This window comes from Asterias rubens, chromosome 6 (genome assembly GCF_902459465.1).
Source record: "Asterias rubens chromosome 6, eAstRub1.3, whole genome shotgun sequence".
NCBI classification, from domain to species: Eukaryota; Metazoa; Echinodermata; class Asteroidea; order Forcipulatida; family Asteriidae; genus Asterias; species Asterias rubens.
Genome location: NC_047067.1, coordinates 2,703,881 through 2,724,034, shown reverse-complemented (window position 1 = coordinate 2,724,034; position 20,154 = coordinate 2,703,881). Strand labels below are relative to the sequence as shown.

General features: G+C 38.5%; 2 protein-coding genes across 3 annotated transcripts in view; one reads left to right on the top strand and one right to left on the bottom strand.

The window, feature by feature from the left end:
- The window catches only part of LOC117291344 (cyclin-dependent kinase 14-like), a 73,900-nt gene extending 70,762 nt beyond the window's left edge, over positions 1 to 3,138 (bottom strand). Inside the window, exon 1 of the mRNA XM_033772988.1 lies at positions 2,888 to 3,138. Within this exon, the coding sequence (XP_033628879.1) occupies positions 2,888 to 2,945 (58 nt within the window). The 5' untranslated portion in view covers positions 2,946 to 3,138. The remainder of the gene's footprint in view (positions 1 to 2,887) is intronic.
- Positions 3,139 to 3,287: 149 nt separating this feature from the next.
- On the top strand, positions 3,288 to 11,487 carry LOC117291793. 2 transcript variants are annotated; one of them, XM_033773707.1, is made up of 6 exons: positions 3,288 to 3,328; positions 3,888 to 3,961; positions 5,305 to 5,535; positions 5,956 to 6,153; positions 6,989 to 7,121; positions 8,647 to 11,487. In XM_033773707.1, the coding sequence occupies exons 2-6, from the start codon at positions 3,930 to 3,932 to the stop codon at positions 8,752 to 8,754; spliced, it is 702 nt and encodes a 233-aa protein (XP_033629598.1). In that variant the 5' UTR covers positions 3,288 to 3,328; positions 3,888 to 3,929; the 3' UTR covers positions 8,755 to 11,487. The 2 variants fall into 2 exon arrangements, with proteins under 2 accessions (XP_033629598.1, XP_033629597.1); XM_033773706.1 differs by lacking the exon at positions 3,288 to 3,328 and having other exon boundaries at positions 3,678 to 3,961.
- Positions 11,488 to 20,154: the final 8,667 nt, after the last annotated feature.

The following is a 20,154-nucleotide window of genomic DNA, read 5'->3' as shown; positions in this document are numbered from 1 at the left end:
AAGTAATTTAGAAAGTTAGGTCTCAAAATCATCTAGTTTTTAGTTTGAAATGCTACAGTAATACAACCATAACAAAACCTTTAAGAACCCAGAATTGCCTTTTCACTTCATTCCTAAGTGTAACAAAACGTTGAACTTTTGTTTCCACAAACTTTTTGGCACTTTGTGAAGCTGCTGACAACTTATGAAACACCTGCAACACCATACAAAAGTTTGTTAACAGCTCGAGATTTTTAAGACATGTAGTACTAAGTACGTACACGTATGTGTACAATGCAAACACCAACGAGCGAAGACACCCCACATTAATTGTTTCTGTGGGTGGATATAAATTGTGCTTGTATTTTCAATTGAAAAACAATACACTAACAAACCTTTTATAAAAAACGACTTTCCCTTTATAGTCCAAGTAAAAACATTTGTAAAAACTTTACAACTCCGTTTAGCCCTATGTCATTCAATATGTCATTCCCAATCAATTTACAATGTAAAGTTTGAGCTGGAATTTAACCTTTGACATGTCAAGCATTTTGATTCCCATGTGTATTTGCAAGGTCAGTTGGTTTGGATACAAACATTGATTTGATTTCAGATTGTACCAATGAGTGTGTCAGGCCTGCAATTTCATTGAGCCACTCAGGCCCAGCCTGTTGTCTTGGTGCCCCATCAAAAGTTTCCCATAGACAAATGGAAATTCCAGGCCCACATATATTTTCCATTCAATTAGCCTCCACTCTTTCGCATGGGTGTCTATCCCTATCCAATCGGAGATCTCATTTTTTAAAACAAAGGGGATGTTTTTTTAAATTCTCAGTTTTCTCCCATGTATACAAAACCCATGAGACAAACCTTTATAAAAAGCAAGAATAAAAACAACGGAAATAAAGGAATATTAAGAGGTCCCTATAATCCTTATTTACAGTGTATGTTTAATTAATTAATTTTAAGTAACTGTTCTCCTCCCTATAGGAGTGTACAGTACTTCTCCCTCTCAGTTTTTCTGTGTAAGATTTAGGCAATTTTAAATAGTAATGTAATGTTTTACTCCAAATTATTTAACTATGTAACTGTTCATGTAATTCTGCTGCTGGCAGCGAATTAAATAGAATTTTAATAAACCATTGAATAAACCATTGATAAAATAGTGTAAATAGTTCTTGATCAATGTTTGAATGAGAGAGATTGGCTGTTGCCAGTTTGGCATTTAAATACTCTTGTGGGAGCTTTGCCGAGTTCCCTTGTTGGGAAGATCATCTAAAAAAACAAAGTAATACGTGGTATTTTGAAGGTGTCTAAGTTACATCAATCGGCGTAATCGGCTGACACTGATGGTGTAGATTCACAGGCCTGGAATTACATTACACGCATGCCAGGAAGGCAATGCCCTCCATGTCACTGGTCTTGACCTTGGTGCCCTTTCAAAAGTATCCCATTGAAGTTAAGATGTTCCGAAGAAAAGGCCCTTTGCAAAAATGAAAAATGGTCTTGCCCTTTCAATAGATGAAATTACAGGCCATGGTTCAGTCAAACCAAAACAAGATTTACCTCGTTTCATGTTTACAAAATGACAGTCCATAGTTCACTGTTCAGCACAAACACTGTAATCATACTTTGGGTTTATCGGTAAAACAAATATTGAGTTGTTATGGTATTTAAATACTCACTTCAAATGGTTTTTAAAAGCATGTGACATGAGCTTCTAAGCATGACTATTATTTAAAAAATAAAGACAGAACAATGACAAATCCATAAACTCGGGTTGACTTTGATGGCAACAACAAAAATCTATACTTCTGGCATGGCACCCAGAGGACTGGACACAAAGGTTGTGCGTTGAGTAAGTTTTAAGAAAACAAACAAGAACTGTCGACACAGTTAGGCCTAATGGATGTGGTCGAAAGCATTTTAGCGGACACTGCATCATGGAACTTTGAAAATATCAAGAGTTCATGGATAGAAGATCATCAAGACTGTGAAAATTATTTGAAGGATTCAGAATCAAGACAGACACCTGCAAGTTTGGGATGAGGGGTCAGACAGTCGGATGGTCTGAGACCAAAGAAGTCAATGGACCAAAACTTAGATTGAGGTGGTGGTATCATGGTGCTCAGAACAAGATCTTTTACTATGAGCTAGTAATAAATACTCAGTAATATAAAAATAAAGAGCAAAATACATTACTTAGTAACATTCCAGTTGCGACAAATAAAAACTGTTTTGGGGAAAAAATGGGAAAAGTTTCCGTACGGCGCCACCATTTTTTCATTCGATATGAAATAATAAGGTATTTAAAAACTAATTAACCTCGATGATAAATCCCTTTTTGTAAAAATTAGTGAAAAAGTGCTGGAGCGCCATATGGAAAAATATACAAAGAATGGTGACCTTTTTGAAAAGGAGGATATATTATTCTGTAACAATCTAGCCCTTGTGTCATTATTACCACAAATCATTTGTCCGCCCCTAAAAAAAAGAAGATTTGCCAACAATAAAACATTGTCCAGTAGAGTATGACACTCGCACTTACCCACAGTAATGTTTTGAGCAAAATTTTATTACATAAATTAGCATCACAAAAAATGAACAATTTCATCATCTGCTGATCATACTCCTAAAAATGAACACAAATTGTACAAACCAGGGAGGTAGGTAGGCCTACAATTTCTACCTCCTGGTAATAATACACAAAGCAAAGCAGCCGACACTCACTGACCATGCTGACACTCAGCAGCAGTAGCAGCTCGACCATGAAAAGGTATTGAATTTGACTCATTTATTACAATGTCAGTCACTAACTTGTCACCCCCTGTCTGCAGCAGACAAATAATTGGGTTTCCTTCCTCCATGATTAGCCAGTGCAAAATAAACAACTATGTTGCGTACTTACCACCCTCCACAATACTTGGGTCCGGTTTCTTCTCATCTTCGAAGACTTCGACCTCCATCCTTGCCACAAAACAGTACAGCGATACCACAACAAGCTGTGAACCTTAGTGCTAGACAAAAATGTGCACTGTAAGCAGCAAATTTCAGCTGATGGTTATTGTCAATAATCCTTCACTTCATTCATTGACAAACACACAAACGTCTCTGTCCACGTTCAGTGACAAACCGCTTATCGTCTGCTGTCTGGCTGCTGCTGTTTCACGCACAGAACATCACATCAATACACACGACGAATGGCTGTCACTGTCAGAATGTTGATGGGTTTTTCTAACAGGTGTGTGCTATAGCGCCCTCATTTGACCATGATTGACTAGTTTTTTCCCCCCACTTTGATGGAGAGATCGAGATCGAGATCGAGTCGCCTTCTTGCCGATTCGGAAAGGTTGGTTCCCCAGGTTTGATGTAAAACCACAAATTATTTTGCTGAAGTTGTACTTCATATATTTTGTTCTTCATGCCTTTAAATAATTTGTTTTGTCCCTGCTTCTAAAACTAATAGCATAGAGTAAGGACAGACAACTAGAAATTATTGTGGTGAGGTCCCGAAATAACCATCCCATCTTTGTCCACACTCTTATCATGAATGCTATACACTCAAGAACAACCAAGTCAAAGTACTTTGGCTCAATGCACATACTTGTCCTAATAATATATCTTATCATTTTAATTCTTCCTGCATTTTTGAGAGAAATAACCTACCTCCTTTTTGTTTACAAGATCATGAAGTCGTACCACCACGCCCACCACGTGCGCCACCGTTAAAATGCTACAGCGCCCTCAATAATGAATTGATCACGTGATTGCTATGACAACTGTGCCGACGACAAGATGGCGGAACTTTAGGGGTGTCAGAAAATAGAGAGAAACTATTCTTGTTTTGAAAGCTTCATGAGTACAATTTCACTGCTACAAAGCTTCTTATTTTATGCCTGATATTGTAGCTTTTCAAGGAACCAACTAGCTAACTATGGAAAGTTTTTCTGATGGTTAGCAACAGCAGTTTGCAAGAAATGAGGTAGGCATGTGTTTCAAAAAATGTCAAATGACAATGATTGAATGAGGTAGGCATTATGTGTGTTTCAATTCAATTTTTCAAGTTTTTGCCATTCTGTCCTTACTTACTGATTTCCTCTATGGGCTGACTGACATGACTGAGTGATGATAGATGGACACCCCTAATGATTTTGATAATAACAATTTGTTTATCATTTCACATTTGAATTCCCAGCACTGCAGTGTTGTAAAATTGTATATTATTCAATAATAAATCTGTGTTTGATTGAACATTCAGGCAAAACAGTTTAAAACATGTTATTAATCATGTTAATATTAATAGCCTCTGTGGGAGTGTGTCAACTGCCAGTGTCATGACTTGTTTACAAAATTTTATTTGTTACAAAATACAACAGTTAATGGAATTAATGATTTTATTTTTAACAAATGGTTGCCTTTGTTTGTTTGCTTGTTGTAACTAATGTTTGGGATAACTTTCCGTATGGCGCCACCACTTTTTCACTCATTTTTACAAAAAGGGATATATCAATTAGGTGCCACACTTTTTCATTCGATATGAAATAATATAGTAATTAGCCTCAATGAGATATCCCTCTTTGTAGAAATGAGTGAAAAAGTGGAGGCACTGAACGGAAAGTTATCCAATTGATTTGGTATGATTCAATTATGATTGATTTGTTTTGTCCAGACAGATAAAATCTTGAAATTTAATTAAATAATGTTGACAACTTGAGATGACTTGTGTGAAGGATCTCATGTTTCTAACTGAAACTCATTACTTATGCTTTTATTTGTTTTAATGTTTTTTAAATTACTGTTTTGTAAACTTTTTTTAGGCCTACATTTTGGCTTCTACTGTACTAGTCGCTGTATTGCAGTGTTTACTTTTAATTAACAAGTCATTTTAAAAAATAATAACTAGTAATCAAATGTGTAAAGAATTGATAACATTTATTTTATTTGCCATAGATTTCCTTTACGAATAAAGTATCACTGCTTTAGAATTACACTTACAGCTAGGCCTACATCATTATTACTGTTTGAAGAGTTAATGAATTTCAGTCCTAAGGCTTAGTGTTTATCAAACTTTGTCAAATGGTCACGAATAAATTTAAAACAATTATAACTGCAAAACATTTTTGTTAATGTTTTGCCATGGATTACAAATGCCATTAGTTACTCAGTTTAAAAGATATATATTTCTATTCTCTGATGGATTGGTACTGGAGAGAACTTTTTATCACTTAGCTTTCACATTAAAAGTTGCTATTATGTTTTTAATTAATTCTATTAATCTAAGCCTGTGCTATGTTTTTAACATTAACTTATTTTATTTGTTTTCAGACCTGCCACCTCCAGCAGAAGTTTACCAAAAGTACACAAAAAGAAACCGCAACATCGACGTGTACAATCTGATGAGGGCAGTGCCCTCGTTGCCAACGAGATACCGTACCGCTTGCCGAAAGTAGAACTTTCACAATCTCTTCCAACACCAAGAAGTACGATTACAAGAAGAATTAGTAGCAGCCACGAGACAACAAGTCATGACCTACTCTATAAAATTGATTATATGGGGTAAGATATATAAGAAACCGACAATTTTTGTTATTGATAATAACTACTGAGTATGTTAAAAATAATTATTATCATAAAACCCTTCTTGATTACGAGTAATGGGGAGAGGTTGATAGTGAGAACAGCTTCCTCTGAAGTGACATAGTTTTCCTCCCGCATCAAAAACGGAAACTTCCTTCTTTGTCTTCTCTCTTTATTGGGGGTTCTTGACTTAATTTAGTATGGTGATTGAGTTTGCTATCTCTGGGGCCCTTGGCTTTAAAACAAGAATAAATGAAAATCCAAACTGCCTCTTTCAGGGAAATTGGAAGGTTTCCTTATAAATATGCCCCTCTGTCCTCAAAAAAAAAATGATGGGTGTGGTATAGTCAGTGACCATTAGTAGTGTTGAGCTTGTTCTTGTCTTTTTCAAAATTGCAGATCCGAAAGCCTTGAGAAATATTTCCAGCGGAGAGAGAAGCTTCCGGACCCTCCTAACACCATAGCACAGCTCAAACGCCAAGAGGGGATTCATATGCCCACCTTCAAGAGGGCCAATATTCGACCTATTGGCCCCAATAACAAGATGGGTGGCTACAGTGAGAACCTAGTGCAGGGACATACAGCGAGTAGAACAAGGTACCTGAAAGTTATATTCACTTTCCTGTTAATAATAAAAATGATAATAATAATAACCAAATTTTATATAGCGTTTTTCACACCCAAAGGGCGTATCAAAGTGCTTCCAACAATATTTCCCCTGGTCACTGGGCCTTAATTCACTCCTTAAAGGCACTGTACACGTTTGGTAATTGTCAAAGACCAGTCTTCTCACTTGGTGTATCGTGAAAATTTGAGCTCAATTGGTCGTCGAAGTTGCAAGAAAATGATGAAAGAAAAACACCCTTGTTGGACGAATTTGTGTGCTTTCAGATAGGAATAAAAGACTTCTAGCTAGAAGTCTTTTATTATTTTAGTGAGAAGTTACCTCTTTCTCAAAAACTACGTAGCTTCAGAGGGAATCGTTTCCCACAATGTTTTATACTATCAACAGCTCTCCATTGCACGTTACCAAGTCAGTTTTTAAGTTAATATTTGTTTTGAGTAATTACCAAATGTGTACCTTCTCTTTAAACCATCTCAGCTCCCTTGGGAGTATACAGCCTGTGCAAAATTAGTAATGTGCTACTCGGCTAAATCAAATCGTAAGAACCATCTCTGCCCTCCAGTACTGCTGCTCTCACTCGTACCCATTTACCCCTGGGTGGAGAGAAGCAGTTATATAAAGTGAAGGGGATTTGTTGATAATGATTAATGATTAATTATAACTTTACACGCATGACGCTATAATCACTGCCCTTAAAGCCTACAGTCCAGTGTTAGTAAATTTTGAGCCAGCCCCCAATCCTTATGTTATGTTCAGTGGGTTTTTTTGTGTGAAATTGATTATTGTATTGTGGTTTTTGTTTTGTAGTCTTGCAACAAGGGGTACTACTGGGCTTCCTGGCATCTTTAAATCATCGGAGCTTATGCAACATTCATCAAATGGAACAAAACAGGCTGCTTGGAGACTATCGCCATATCAACACAAGAACTATGACGTGCAGGTAAGCAGCACCCATTGAATATGTTGATCAGTTAGGGAAGGTATACAATTGTAGAACAAAATTGTATTATATTTACATGAATCAGTACAGGTTTTGGAAACGATGTGGAAATCTGTTTCTAAAATTTAAGAACTGGACCCTATTTCATAGAGCTGCTTTAAAAGCAGAAACATGCTTAAACAGAATGATGCTTAAACAGAATGCTGAGCAGGACACCATTTAAAAATTGTACACGTGACATGGTAGCTTAAGGTAAGCACCTATTTATAAGAAGAAACTAAATAAATAGTAAACTTGCGGGTACAACCATGTGTAAATCTCTTAGGGTGATTGTTGGCTCTGAAAAGAGCCGGTTGGGTCTCGATGTTTCAAACAGTATACTCTGCTCGTCTTCAGAAGACGGGAGATGAGCAGAGTATACTGTTCAAAACGTCGAGACCCAACCGGCTCTTTTCGGAGCCAACACTCACCCTAAGAGATTTACACATGGTTGTACCCGCAAGTTTACTATTTATTTATAGTTTCTTCTTATGTCTTCACACCTTGCAAATGTTCAAACAATACTTAAAGACAGTGGACACTATTGGTAATTGTCAAAGACTAGCCTTCACAGTTGGTGTATCTCAACATATGCATAAAATAACAAACCTGTGAAAATTTGAGCTCAATCGGTCATCGAACTTGCGAGATAATAATGAAAGAAAAAAACACCCTTGTCACACGAAGTTGGGTACGTTTAGATGGTTGATTTCGAGACCTCAAGTTCTAAGTCTGAGGTCTCAAAATCAAATTCGTGGAAAATTACTTCTTTCTCCAAAACTACGTCACAATGTTTTATACCATCAACCTCTCCCCATTACTCATCACCAAGTAAGTTTTTATGCTAATAATTATTTTGAGTAATTACCAATAGTGTCCACTGCCTTTAAGCACCATTTTGTTTGTGCTTTGCTACTTTTTGTGCTTAAAGCAGCTCTATGAAATTGGGACATGGGCTTCATTCTTACAATATTTAGGGAAAAGTTAGGGTGTCCAAATTTATATGACATGTAGGTGTTAAAAAGACTCCCATACATCCTCTTGCTAACACCATGTCTGGAATTAATTAATCACAATATGAACTAATCACAAGAAATGGAGACAGCCTGGTATTTATACTAGCGAATCAGTACAAACTATTATTACCACTAAATGCAGAGAGGTGAAAGTGAGATAGCGCCCTCTATTGACAAGAAGTCCCTACAACTGAAACCTAATGAGCCCAACACATCTGCAGTCAGGCTCGGTGTCTGGCTATCCATTTCCCCACTTATACACCATAAGACACATTCAGTGTTGATGAAACAGTCATCTTGTTTGACATAGATCCACCTCCACTCTTCCACCCCCCCCCCCCCCCCCACCACCAAGAAAAATAAAAACGCCACAACCAAGGTACCCGCCCTCCCCCATTGTGGAAACTGACGATGAATTTCAAGATTTGCCTTCAACACTTTCCTATACACTGTTCATTATTATATCACAGGCCATCCGAGGCCAGACTGGTCCATTCTCAAGAGACTTCATTATACACTGCAACACCCCTAACAGCTGGCTACGCATGAAATTGAAGAGTCAGAAGACAGACCACTGACAGGATGTTTTGGCCGGAGTTTGTTTTCTGAAATAGAATCGCTGAGTCCTGGAATAAACAAGATGATAGAAGGTGAGAGGGGTACCGGCAAGGTACAGGCTTTGAACTTCACAGGGGCATCATCGGAAATAATTTTCCTGTCTCATAACTTTGTCTTTGAGCCTTATGAAGCGTTGTGACTTCACAACTGTTTCCATGTCCAGCTGGCCTTGAACTTCGCTTCGTTTTAGGGCACAGCCTTTTTTTAAATTTTCCACTTCTATGAGGAAAATGTAAATTTGTATGGGAACTTTGCAAAGGGCACCACAGCAATTACTGTGGCGGCCATGGGTTATTTGGAGGTGAAGTGAAGGGCTTTAGCTCTACACAGTGTCACAGAGTAATATTCATCTCTGCGCACATACTCTTTGCCTTGTTGCCATCCATAAAATGGGATAAAAACACAGGCCTGGAATTACATCGAGGACATGGCATTTGTTGCCCGTGGTCTTGGCCTTGGTGCCCCTTCAATAGTTTTCCATTGACTTTAAGATTTTCTAATTGGAAGAGCCCTTTGCAAAATTAAAAATGACCTTGCCCTTTCAAAAATGAAATTCCAGGCTTAGAAACACGGTATTGCAGGAATGGTGTGATTAGTGTGTGAAACTCCTTTCAGTATGCTTTTTAAATCTATAATTATGTGTAAAGAAATCTCATTGGTTTGAAACCAGAGTCAAAGACTCGGTCTGAATAAGTTTATCTGAGAAAGCCGGTGCTTTTTATCATCAAATGATTTGAGTTATCAGATCAATAGAGGGCGCTATTTTAGAAGGATATGATGCACTAAGATGTTGTCAATATTTTGAATCAGTGATGAACATTGTCAAAAGTTATTTATACAATAAATTTATATGACGTGCCATTTGGATGATTATTTGATGGTTTATAAAACTACTTTATTAAGACTTTTTTATATCACCCCTTTGCATGTACCAGATCTTACGATTGTGTGTGAAGACTTCAGAAGTTTTATGCAGTTTTGTTAAAATTGTTCAAAGCGTGAATTTTCTTTTCAGTTGACTTTCTTAATTTTCACTCTTGCCCATTATTACCTTGATTTCTTTTTGAATATTCACGATACAGTCATTTTGCATTTTCTTTACAATATGATTAGGTAAATATACTGAGTACAGATGGGACAACCCTGAAGTTTGGAACGCCGTGTATGTTTAAGAAAAATATTGGGTTATATGGGCATCACAGATTTGACCCTTGCCTGTTCATCTAGTATAACAAGCGATGACAGTCATTTTGAAATTTGGGAAAATAATTCAAATTAATGTGATGGCCCAACAGACAGATACATTTCGTGTGATGTTCTCTGACTGTGCCAAATTCCACGTTAGTGTCATAAATTCCCCCAAATATTTCCCTATCTGCCCAACTTATAATCCATTTATAAAAAATGGTGTATTTATTTAAATCTTTAACGCCCTGACCAATCAGACAAAACAGTCGAAGCTATTTTTAATATTTCATTTTCAATGTATTTTGTTAGTGTCAGCATTGCCTACAGTTCCGGTCATTTTTTGTCATAAACTACAAAAATAAACAAAGCAGTCAAGCAATTTCAACTTCTACCAATCGGAAAATGACACCAGATTTATCGCCTGAAAGAAATAAGCTATTAGGAAAATAAATTCTGGCGTAATGGATGATGGGTAGATTGAGCCAGCCCGATGGCGCTGCCAGGGGCTCGAAGACGCCTCAGTCACCCAGCCGACCTCATCGACCCTTCCTCCAACGACCCGACCCCTCCGTGGCAGAACACACAAACTGCACCATCGCATTCCTGTCCATCAGCCTTCACCGGTGCCAAGTATGCGCCAATGATTTCACAGTGTTGAAATGAGTACCGGTGTCATTGACCTTTGACCTTTAGTCACCCTGCCTACTGAAACTTGACAAGAGTGGTGATTGACAGCCATGCCATTTTAGTAAGGTGCACCGAAAGTGCCAAAATCTGACCGGATTTTGTGTGTTGGTTTTTCGTTTACAATAAGATTGAAACAGCCGTAGCTACTATTATTATAAGAAATATTTGTTGGCCTTTTGTCTGGGCGAATTCAGAATCGATCTTGAATGTTTCCCAAAATTATTCATAAGGGTTTCAAACGGAACCACTTTGATCAATCGATGTGTAGCGGGGTTTGGTTTTGACATAAATGGGACACTGTATAGTGGTAGCTGACTGCATTTCTGGGCTGTGTAAATAACCAAATTTGCATTAAAAAGGTGAAGCTTAGATGATGTAAATACAATGCGTTATGTTGGTTTGCTGTAAGCGTCGAGTGAACTTGAAAACTCAGAACATTTGAATGCAAAGCTTGTGGAAAATGCTGTGAGAAGATGTTTTTTACAAAAGATAAAATGGTTAGAATATGGATAATAATCATTGTGTTGATCACAATTATTTATGAATGAAATGTATTCTAAATTATTTGATAGAACTAAGACCTTATGATTGATTGATATTAGAATTTCTGGAAAATACTATTTTCCAAAGGCATGAATTATGTATGAATTATGCATGAATTATGTATATATTGGCTTATTTTGCATGTTGCTTGTAAATTTCATGAAGGAAATTCATATTTTCTGGAATGATTTTTTCTCTTCTAATTTGTTGTGATTATTTTTCAATGTTCAAATAAGGTACACATTATGTATAAATATAGAATGAACTATCTGTAAATGTTGCTAATTATTGGATATAAAATTAGTCAAACAAAACTATTTTTTGTTCAATTCTTGTTTGTCTGCAGAAATTGCGAAACTTCATGTTTTTGTGTTGTAGGTTTCTAGACCTCAAGATTCTATAGTTCATTCTCTTCTGCAATGTGAAGTATGTGTGTCTCTTCCTTAAAAGTTTTAATTAGAGCAATTTAAAGGCCCCAAATTTCATGATTTGATGATTATTTTTCTTCATTCTAGTAAAAATTCAGTGCTGCTTTAACATCAGTGATGTTGGGACAGCATTGTGATCAAAATTGACAGCCGACAAGAACGCGGATTTCCAACTATAACAAGACTAAAAGTAACCTCATGCCTTTAACACAAATTCTTGTATTCAAAAGAGGCAATATTTGTGGCCAGTAACTGACATGTCAGGGTGAGTCACACTAAGTGTCTGGTCATACCATCTCTTAGGATCTCCTTTATTCCGAAGTGAACCCATGCCCCAGTTTTCCCTTCCCCTGGCAGACTTCAACCTCGAACAATTGGAACAATCAACCCCAGTTTGACAGCAAATACTGGTGTACATCTAAAAGTAAAGTCAGCAATGAAGAGTCGCCTACTTCGTTGAACCCTACCTCAAAGTTTGTTAATCGTGTCCCTAACAATAAACCTCTGTAATTTAACATGGTTATTGACAGTTCTTCAAACTTTACTCTGTTTAGAAATTACCAATTCAAGGACCTAAAATGACAGACTTTTTTTGTATAACCTGGAACAATAGTTGAGATATTTATTTGATGTGTTGGTCCCGATTTTTCTCCTCATTGTGAAAAGAAAAAATCCCACTTCCATTTCGTGTTTTGTTCTTGGACGTTAAATGGCAGGTGTTTTTTAAGGGGTCATGTTTGCCAAGTAGCACCCAGTGCTACTGTTTACTTCCAACTCTGACAAAATATTTGTGAATAGGGTTATTTTACCCCAGTAGAGAATACACCACTCTGTATAACCCAAATCAAATTCATGATTTCCCCGGCTCCTCTTTTATTCAGAAATTCTCAGCGACATTCCCCTCGTGGTCTGTAGTACTTTTTCTCTCTTCGCCGCACATTGTGTGCTCAACTTCCATGGGAAATAAACGGGTAGAGGGAGGGAAGGGGGGGGGGAATAAAAAGATTGAGTGTTGTTCAGCCGAAATTCTTGGGCCGAGTGTGGAATAGAGAGAGTGTACATGTATACGTACGGATGAAGTGTGTGGCTTTCACGACCACACCAGTCCCCCGAAACACGCTTGGGACACGATGGGCTATTGTTGGGGCTGACAATAACGGGCTATGGTTGAAGCACCAGGCTATTTGCTTAGTGGAGTACACGTTTGTTAGCTCACTCTGAGGTAGCTCCTTGGCCAAATGTATACCGTGTTTACCTAGGGCAAGCGGGTCTGAATAGAGTGCCAGAGCTGGTGGTAGTCATGACAGTCCCTTACCCTCGCGTCTTGGGACCCGTTCTCTCAAGTCTTTTTCAGTACCCTTGTACTTTTGCTCACCTTGTGACACAGTCCTTCTGGGTTTTCATGTATTTTTTACAACGGTCTGACAGGGCAATTATTATACAAATTTAAGCGAAGTACTTTATGATAGATTTCATACCAACAGTCTTCAAATGGGAACGAAATTGAGAATAATAATAACAAGTGATATATGCCTATTATATTATAGTTTCGAAAATGACAATGCAAATAAAACCTGAGTTATGCGTCAAAAATAATAAAATCGAATTTTGATCATGCTGCAACTGTATGAGTTTGTAGCTGAATTTGTTTGCTTTCGAGACAGACTCTTGGTCGAAACTTCGGGCTATGAACTATTTTTAGAAAGTGTAGCTAGATAACATAGAGCAAAAATTAAGTGTTATTTTTCATTTTACACAGCTGTGTTTTCGATGTAAATATTAAGCATTAGTAATGGATGGTTTGATTGAGTATGTTTCCTCAATGTCAAAAAGATCTACCATCTCCTAGCCATTTGTTTCCCCATGTATGTTATTCTAACCCTACTGACACATTGCCATTATTTATAGCCCGCATAATACACAGTGTATATTTTGGCCCATTAAATCTTTTTAATCCATTTTGCCGGCTAGGAGCACACTGACAGAGCCCCATCATAACTATCGCTTACCGGTCCTTTCATGATCCTGGGGGCGACTGCTATGGAGGCTTGCGGGAGGGAACGAGGAGCTAGTGCGAAGGCTCTAAGAATAGACGCTGGGTTTAAGGACGGGGAGCCCCGGGCGCAGACTGGCTTGGCTGCTACTGTGTGCGATCCGACCGTGGACCTAGCATCAAAACACGAACTCCAGGGGCAGGAGTTGATGGTGAATCGGTCAATCTGGAGAGCAATTGTTGTTAGGTTTCGTTTACCATTAAAGTTGGGTTTTGAGGTAAAATTAAAGATATGGTACACAGGAAAATATTGTTATTGTGTGCATGTATATCAACCACAACAAAATAATGTGTTTTCAGTATAGAGGAACTTCTGTTTATTGTTTAGGCCTGATATATTTCAAGGAGGCAACGAAGGCGATTGCCTCCATGCCCTTGGTGCCCTTGAAGCTCAACGTTAGAAAATAACAATTTCCCCAGGGTACCCTTTCAAGGAGAAAATGCCTTGATGCCTTGCCCTTTCAAAAACGAAGCATAAGTCCTGAATTATTTTTTTCAAAATATCAATTGAGGAAAATAAACTGTTGCATCTGCACGGACGATCTGAGACTCAAATCTTTAGACGCCCGTAATTGATAATGAAGAATGTTCATACTTTTTATGTTATTCATGCTGTCACAAACATTGGTGGAACTACTTGTATTTTGTTCCCTTTGTTCACTTTGGCATTGTGCTAAAATTACAACACCATGCGTCATCGAGCGACTCTGCGAGTCTAATCCATTACATCATTATCGTATATATTTCTGCTCTCCAAGTTGTCAGCATCTTCTCACAGAAATACAGGGTAAGAATCAGCGAGTGCATGGAGTGGGGAAAGAAGGAAAAAGGTATTTGACAAGGCTGGAATGTTTGGATGAAAGCATAAGGTAGAACCCCTGGTGTTCTTATGAAGGAATTAACGGTAGGGCTCCAGGCCTGTCAGAGACATCTCCAAGCGTGTCTTCCTTTCAATAATGGCGCCTAATTGGAGCTCAGTCCTCATTAAGACCATTAAGTAGGACATCGCCCCCCATCTTTCTCTCTTTCGCTGTAGAGAATCACAAGTGTGTTGCGTAATTGGGCAATTTCCCGCCCAGCTCTTTCTCACAGCGCGTCTGTCGTATGTTTCATTCAATTCAGTTATAGACTTGTGGACAAGTCGTTATGGAATATCACGGTAGGATAGTCGAGTCGTGGTGGTGGCGTGATGATTCAGGTTTTCGCGATCGACAGACGTTTAACGACTTGTCCCCACGTCTAATTCAATTCGCTCGTTAGCGGTGCTTGGTGGTGGAGGGGGAAGTACATGGTATACAAGCTTTTCAAGTATTGTCTCCGTTTTCGGTCTGAACATATGATTGCTATTTGAAGTTTGGGTTCTTGACCCTCAACATGTTCCATGTGTTATTTGAGCGGGAAAAAAACCCTGATGTTCTCGTCTGCTTCCTTATTAATTGGGCATAGAATCGCTTATATCCGGTGAACATGTGGGAAACATTGTACAACCACGTGGGGTCGGAGTGCATTTCTGTTTTACTTTTAGAAATATTGCAAGAAACTTGTCTGTAGAGTTGGTGTTTTATGTCCTAATGGAAGAGTTTGGTTTGTTGTAATCCGGAAACAGCAACGTTTTAAAAGCATGATGTCATCCGGTATGAGAAACTTCAAACCTTTATCTGGTTTCAGACTTCTGTGTTTTTGTTTTCTTGTGGGAACTTATTGTCTCAAAATTTTAAAAATAGCCTATCCTGCGCTTGATTGCTTTTTCTCTTGCTGAAGAAACTGTTCCAGTAGCTTCTTGAAGTGTGTATCTCCAAGGGTTATCAAGAGGATGGGAATGCCATCATTTCAAGGAACCCCTAAAATTTGGGTCACGTTTCTTTTCTTCTGTGACTTCCACCTATGTTTATAACAACCAGTTGCTTGTCTTCTGTGCAAGTTAACCACCTCATGATCGGTTTGGTTTAGCAATGAACACCAATTCATAATGACATGGCGAAAACCAAACTACACAACACCCACCCATGAGAAAGCTGCCAAAATGATGAAAGAACATCCCCAATTCTTACGTACTTCTGTCGTTTTTCTTGTTCAATTTGTATGGATCTAAAAATCTGAATATGAAAAATATAATCGGAAGAAACTGCAGTTTGAGACGTGGGATGGAAACCCCTTAATTTGTAATTGTCAAAGACGTGCCTTCACAGTTGGTGTATCTCAACATATGCATAAAATAACAAACCTGTGAAAAATTTGAACTCAATCGGTCATCGAAGTTGCGAGATAATAATGAAAGAAGAAGAAAAAAAACCTTATCACACGAAGTTGTGTGCGTTTAGACGGTTGATTTCGAGACCTCAAGTTCTAAATCTGAGGTCTCGAAATCAAGTTCGTGGAAAATTACTTCTTTCTCGAAAACTATGGCTCTTCAGAGGGATCCGTTTCTCACAATGTTATATACTATCAACCTCTACCCATTACTCGTCACCAAGAAAGGTTTTATGCTAATAATTATTGTGAGTAATTACCAATAGTGTCCACTGCCTTTAAGGAAAAACCCACGCAGTGAGGTAGAGACTGAAACAAATTACAGGTCCACGTGCAAGGCTCGGTCCAGGTATCGAACGAGGGTCCACATAAATGAAAGACAGTGACGGAGAAACCACTGAGCACACCTAACTGCCCATAATGGGTGCGTTCGCTTAGCTTCCCTGGGTCGACCCCGGTGTGTCGAGTTTTTTTTTTCTAGGACGAACGTGTGCAGATAATTACCCACGTTCGTCCTAGAAAGAAAAAAAACCGCCACACACCGGGGTAGACTCAGGGGAGCTAAACGAACGCACCCTATTATTCAATCGGTGTGGTACCTCGCTGTGTGACGTCAGGCGTTGCTTATAATATTTGAGTGTTTTCGGATGCATGCGAAAGGCGCCATGCCTTTCTCATAATTTTAAAGAAATAACCTCTTTCTGTAAAACCACATTACTTCAATGGGTATTTATTCAATGTTTTATAATATCAACAGTTCTCCTTCCAGTGCTCTTTACCAAGTGTCTATGGTAATGAATTTCTGGATTTCTAATAATTATTACCAAAGGTTTGGGCTTGTTTTTGCCGCGAACAATACAATCATTCGTCATGTGCATTGTCATGTGCACGTTCCATAGCCAAGTAAACTACAGCTGCATATAACTTGTAGTTGAAGAAGATTGAGTGCGAGGCAATAGGGATGCCATTAGCTTGTAGGGGTAAACGGAATGATAATTGCATTGATGTAATACATTCAATAATTCATGTATTGATCATACACTAGGCAAAAAAAGACCACACCATGACGTCCATTGTACATGAAGCAGTTAATAATTTGCAGGCAGGTAAGTCCCCACTCATTGATTTATTTCCGAGGTGGAAGTAAAATCAGTTGATTTTTGTTTATTTTCAGTGTCATGAAAACTGTCCATGCGAACTGGCACTGAGCCTCGATATGCAAGATGCGCGGACATGTTATAACTATCTTTTGGTGATGGGTACCTACTTCCTAACGAAACGATAACCTATTTCAGGGCGAAACCGAAGTTGATGGCCCTCCAATACTAGAAACATGTATAGTGACGTCATGTAAGTGTGGTTCTTAAGCGTTGTCGCTGAACAGCCCTTTTTGGTCGCAAAGCCTGAGAGTGTTGGCAGTCTTCGAAACAGCGTAGTGAACACTGTGGGCTTTGCACACATAGACCACGCATAGACGTAGCCTAAGCCGGACCAATTCGAAACCTGTGTTTCGAGGTAGGTTACCACTGTCATAGGCCAACATGTATTTGAAAACGTGCACAAGGATATGATACGTAATTTCAAATGGACTGACAGCCCTTTTAAAACCACGTATTCGGCTTATGGGCTTTGGCTTATAAAACTCCAAGCCCAGATACCGAAAGCATGCGCACGTTTTTCAAAAATACGAGACGAACCCTACCAACAAGAGCCCACAAACTGGAGTCGTGATTTCGAAAAGGCAATTAAAGCTCACAAACTGTTTTTGGCTGGTCATATCACATGGAATCGCAGCCTTAATAAGATTTTGGCTTCAGCAGTCAATAACTGCCAACAACACTATACGTTGTTGGTTGTTGAGGAGGCAATGACCTAATAGCTAAACTATAGGGTGATCACCGAGGATCAATTTCCTACAAATCAATCTGGAGTTAATGGATATCACCCCTTGTAATCGATATCTGTGTAATCATAAAACAGGAGGGGGGTCAAGTTGAAAATGGCTGTTACCTGATCGATATATCCTCCCACACATGTCGATGTAAATCAAGACCGGGGCTTCACTTGTCAATGACGGGTTAAGGAGTACAAAGACAAAGTGGGAGATTAATTGATGGCGAGGCACCTCGTTGCGTAATGAGTTTTTTGTTTGCGTCTGTAATGAACATAGATGAGAGATTGATGACCGTGGAGGCATTAGCTTCGATGGTCCTATATCGAGAGTGCAGTGGCATAGTGATTGTACTCTTGTATATGATATTCAGCTTATTCAGTAAAGTAGCTTTGCGAGATTTGAATACTTTCTGGTACAAGTTGCGTGTTTGATCACAAATTTGGATTATTAGTAGTAATATTTTATTTCTCTTCACAAGTTCAATATAATTTCACACAAAATAGATACAAAAAGATATGGAGGAGGCAAGACTGAGGAGAAAAATGTAATTTTCCCAATAATTATAAAATGTTCAGTCTGCCGATAAAAACATTCTATAAGGTAAAGACACGCAGATACTCAGGGGATGAGGGGGGGGGGGTGAGATAAACATTAATTTTACAAAGATATCAACAGTTAAAAACTTGCATGAGTTGAATTGGTTGAATCAAGTTACACTGCTTAACCTCATGCAGAGAAGGTGTCACATTATGGCACACTGGTACGCAGGTTTTGCTCATCTGGAGGTTATGCAAAAGCTTTCCCGAACCATTTGTTGACATAGCAACTGTATCTAAAGTCCGAGGAAGCGGTAACTTGTGCCTAAAGAGGTTATATACAAATTATTCAAATCTACCCCTAAATGCATTATTGGCTGCCGATGTATTAAAAGTCTCAAAAGTCGATTTCACGATGTAAATAAACAGACATCTCAAAAAAAAAATAATAACACAAGTAGTGGTGTTAGAAAGGGAAGTAATTGGGACTGTAGGCTAGCCTGAACATCTGACGTCACACTTCGGGGCTCGTGAATTACGCCAGACATTTGTTGTTGACCCGCGTTCATTAATCACCTTTGACCTCATCATTTCACATGACCTTTATGGTTCTTGAGATTCGCAGTGTAATCCGACGTAGATGTTTTGTACACGTATATAAGCCAATCTCTGTCATTATCGGAGACATTTTAGGAGACATACGCCTTTTGGCGATAGTTATTTTTTTTTTTTTACTTTTATGCTCTCCTGGGCACCCCACTGTTGTTTTACTTTGTTTTCTTAAATATGTTTAATGTATGTACATGTGCTTGTAAATGTGATAAATATTATTAAATGTTAATATTATTATCCTTGCGGATAGGGGCAGGGTACCAGTCTACGGAAAGTGGTGTTGTTAGAAAGGGAAGCAATGAAGGTTGTGAGGGATAACCTGACTTTAATGTATGGGTTATAGCACATCCATGGATATCAATCCCAAAATGCCAGTCAGATCCCTTCCTCTTTTGGCTAACGATGTTCCCTGTTCCTTTTACGTGTTCCCCAGGCATATAGCGGGTTTCAACCAAACGATCGGAAATCGAATTGTAAGGGAAAACGAAACGCTGCAACCAGTTAGGAAACGCCCTCTAAGCGGTTTGATTTAACAGGTCTTATTTTCAAGAGATGACATCTGAAGCGATATCCACCGACTGTGTTGAGTTACAGAGAGCTCACGGCGCATGGTGGATAACGTGGCTGATCAGCAGGTTATGTTACCAATTGATACAGTTAAACTTTTACAAGCAGGAAACTGGATTCGTGTTACGGGCTCTTTCTGGTTAAGGGAGAGGTCGAGTGAAATACCAAATTCACTGCTTCTCCAAGTTCCCTTTTTGGGTTAGATACCGTATTAATTGCAAACTGTTGATTCCTGTTTGTGATGCCCTAAAACGAGATGGTATTCTAATACGGAGATGGATGTTTATTTTTAGGTATCTTTCTGGCATTAATGCAACCGCAACCCGGAGGGCTTGGGATACATGTGAAGATGAAGATGGTTTCCAACTTTTCATGTGAACTTTTATTAAATGATGTGGGAAATGATGCAGTAAAGTCCAAAATGAAGTTATGTGTAAGTAGAAACCCCAGTGTGCGTAGGTCATGGGCCCAATTTCATAGAGCTGCTCGGGAATATTGCTTAACAATTGCTGCTAAACAGAAATGAGCAGGATACCGGTCATAAAATAGTTGTTCATGTTACATGGTAGTTTGGATGGTAACCTTTTTATGGTAAGTGAGCA

Excerpts from the sequence above, each read along its gene's own strand:
- LOC117291793 (XM_033773707.1), top strand. The coding sequence starts at position 3,930 with ATGGTTAGCAACAGCAGTTTGCAAGAAATGAG. Across the intron at positions 5,536-5,955 it reads TATAAAATTGATTATATGGG|ATCCGAAAGCCTTGAGAAAT; the intron begins GTAAGATATATA and ends TCAAAATTGCAG. Across the intron at positions 6,154-6,988 it reads CATACAGCGAGTAGAACAAG|TCTTGCAACAAGGGGTACTA; the intron begins GTACCTGAAAGT and ends TTTGTTTTGTAG.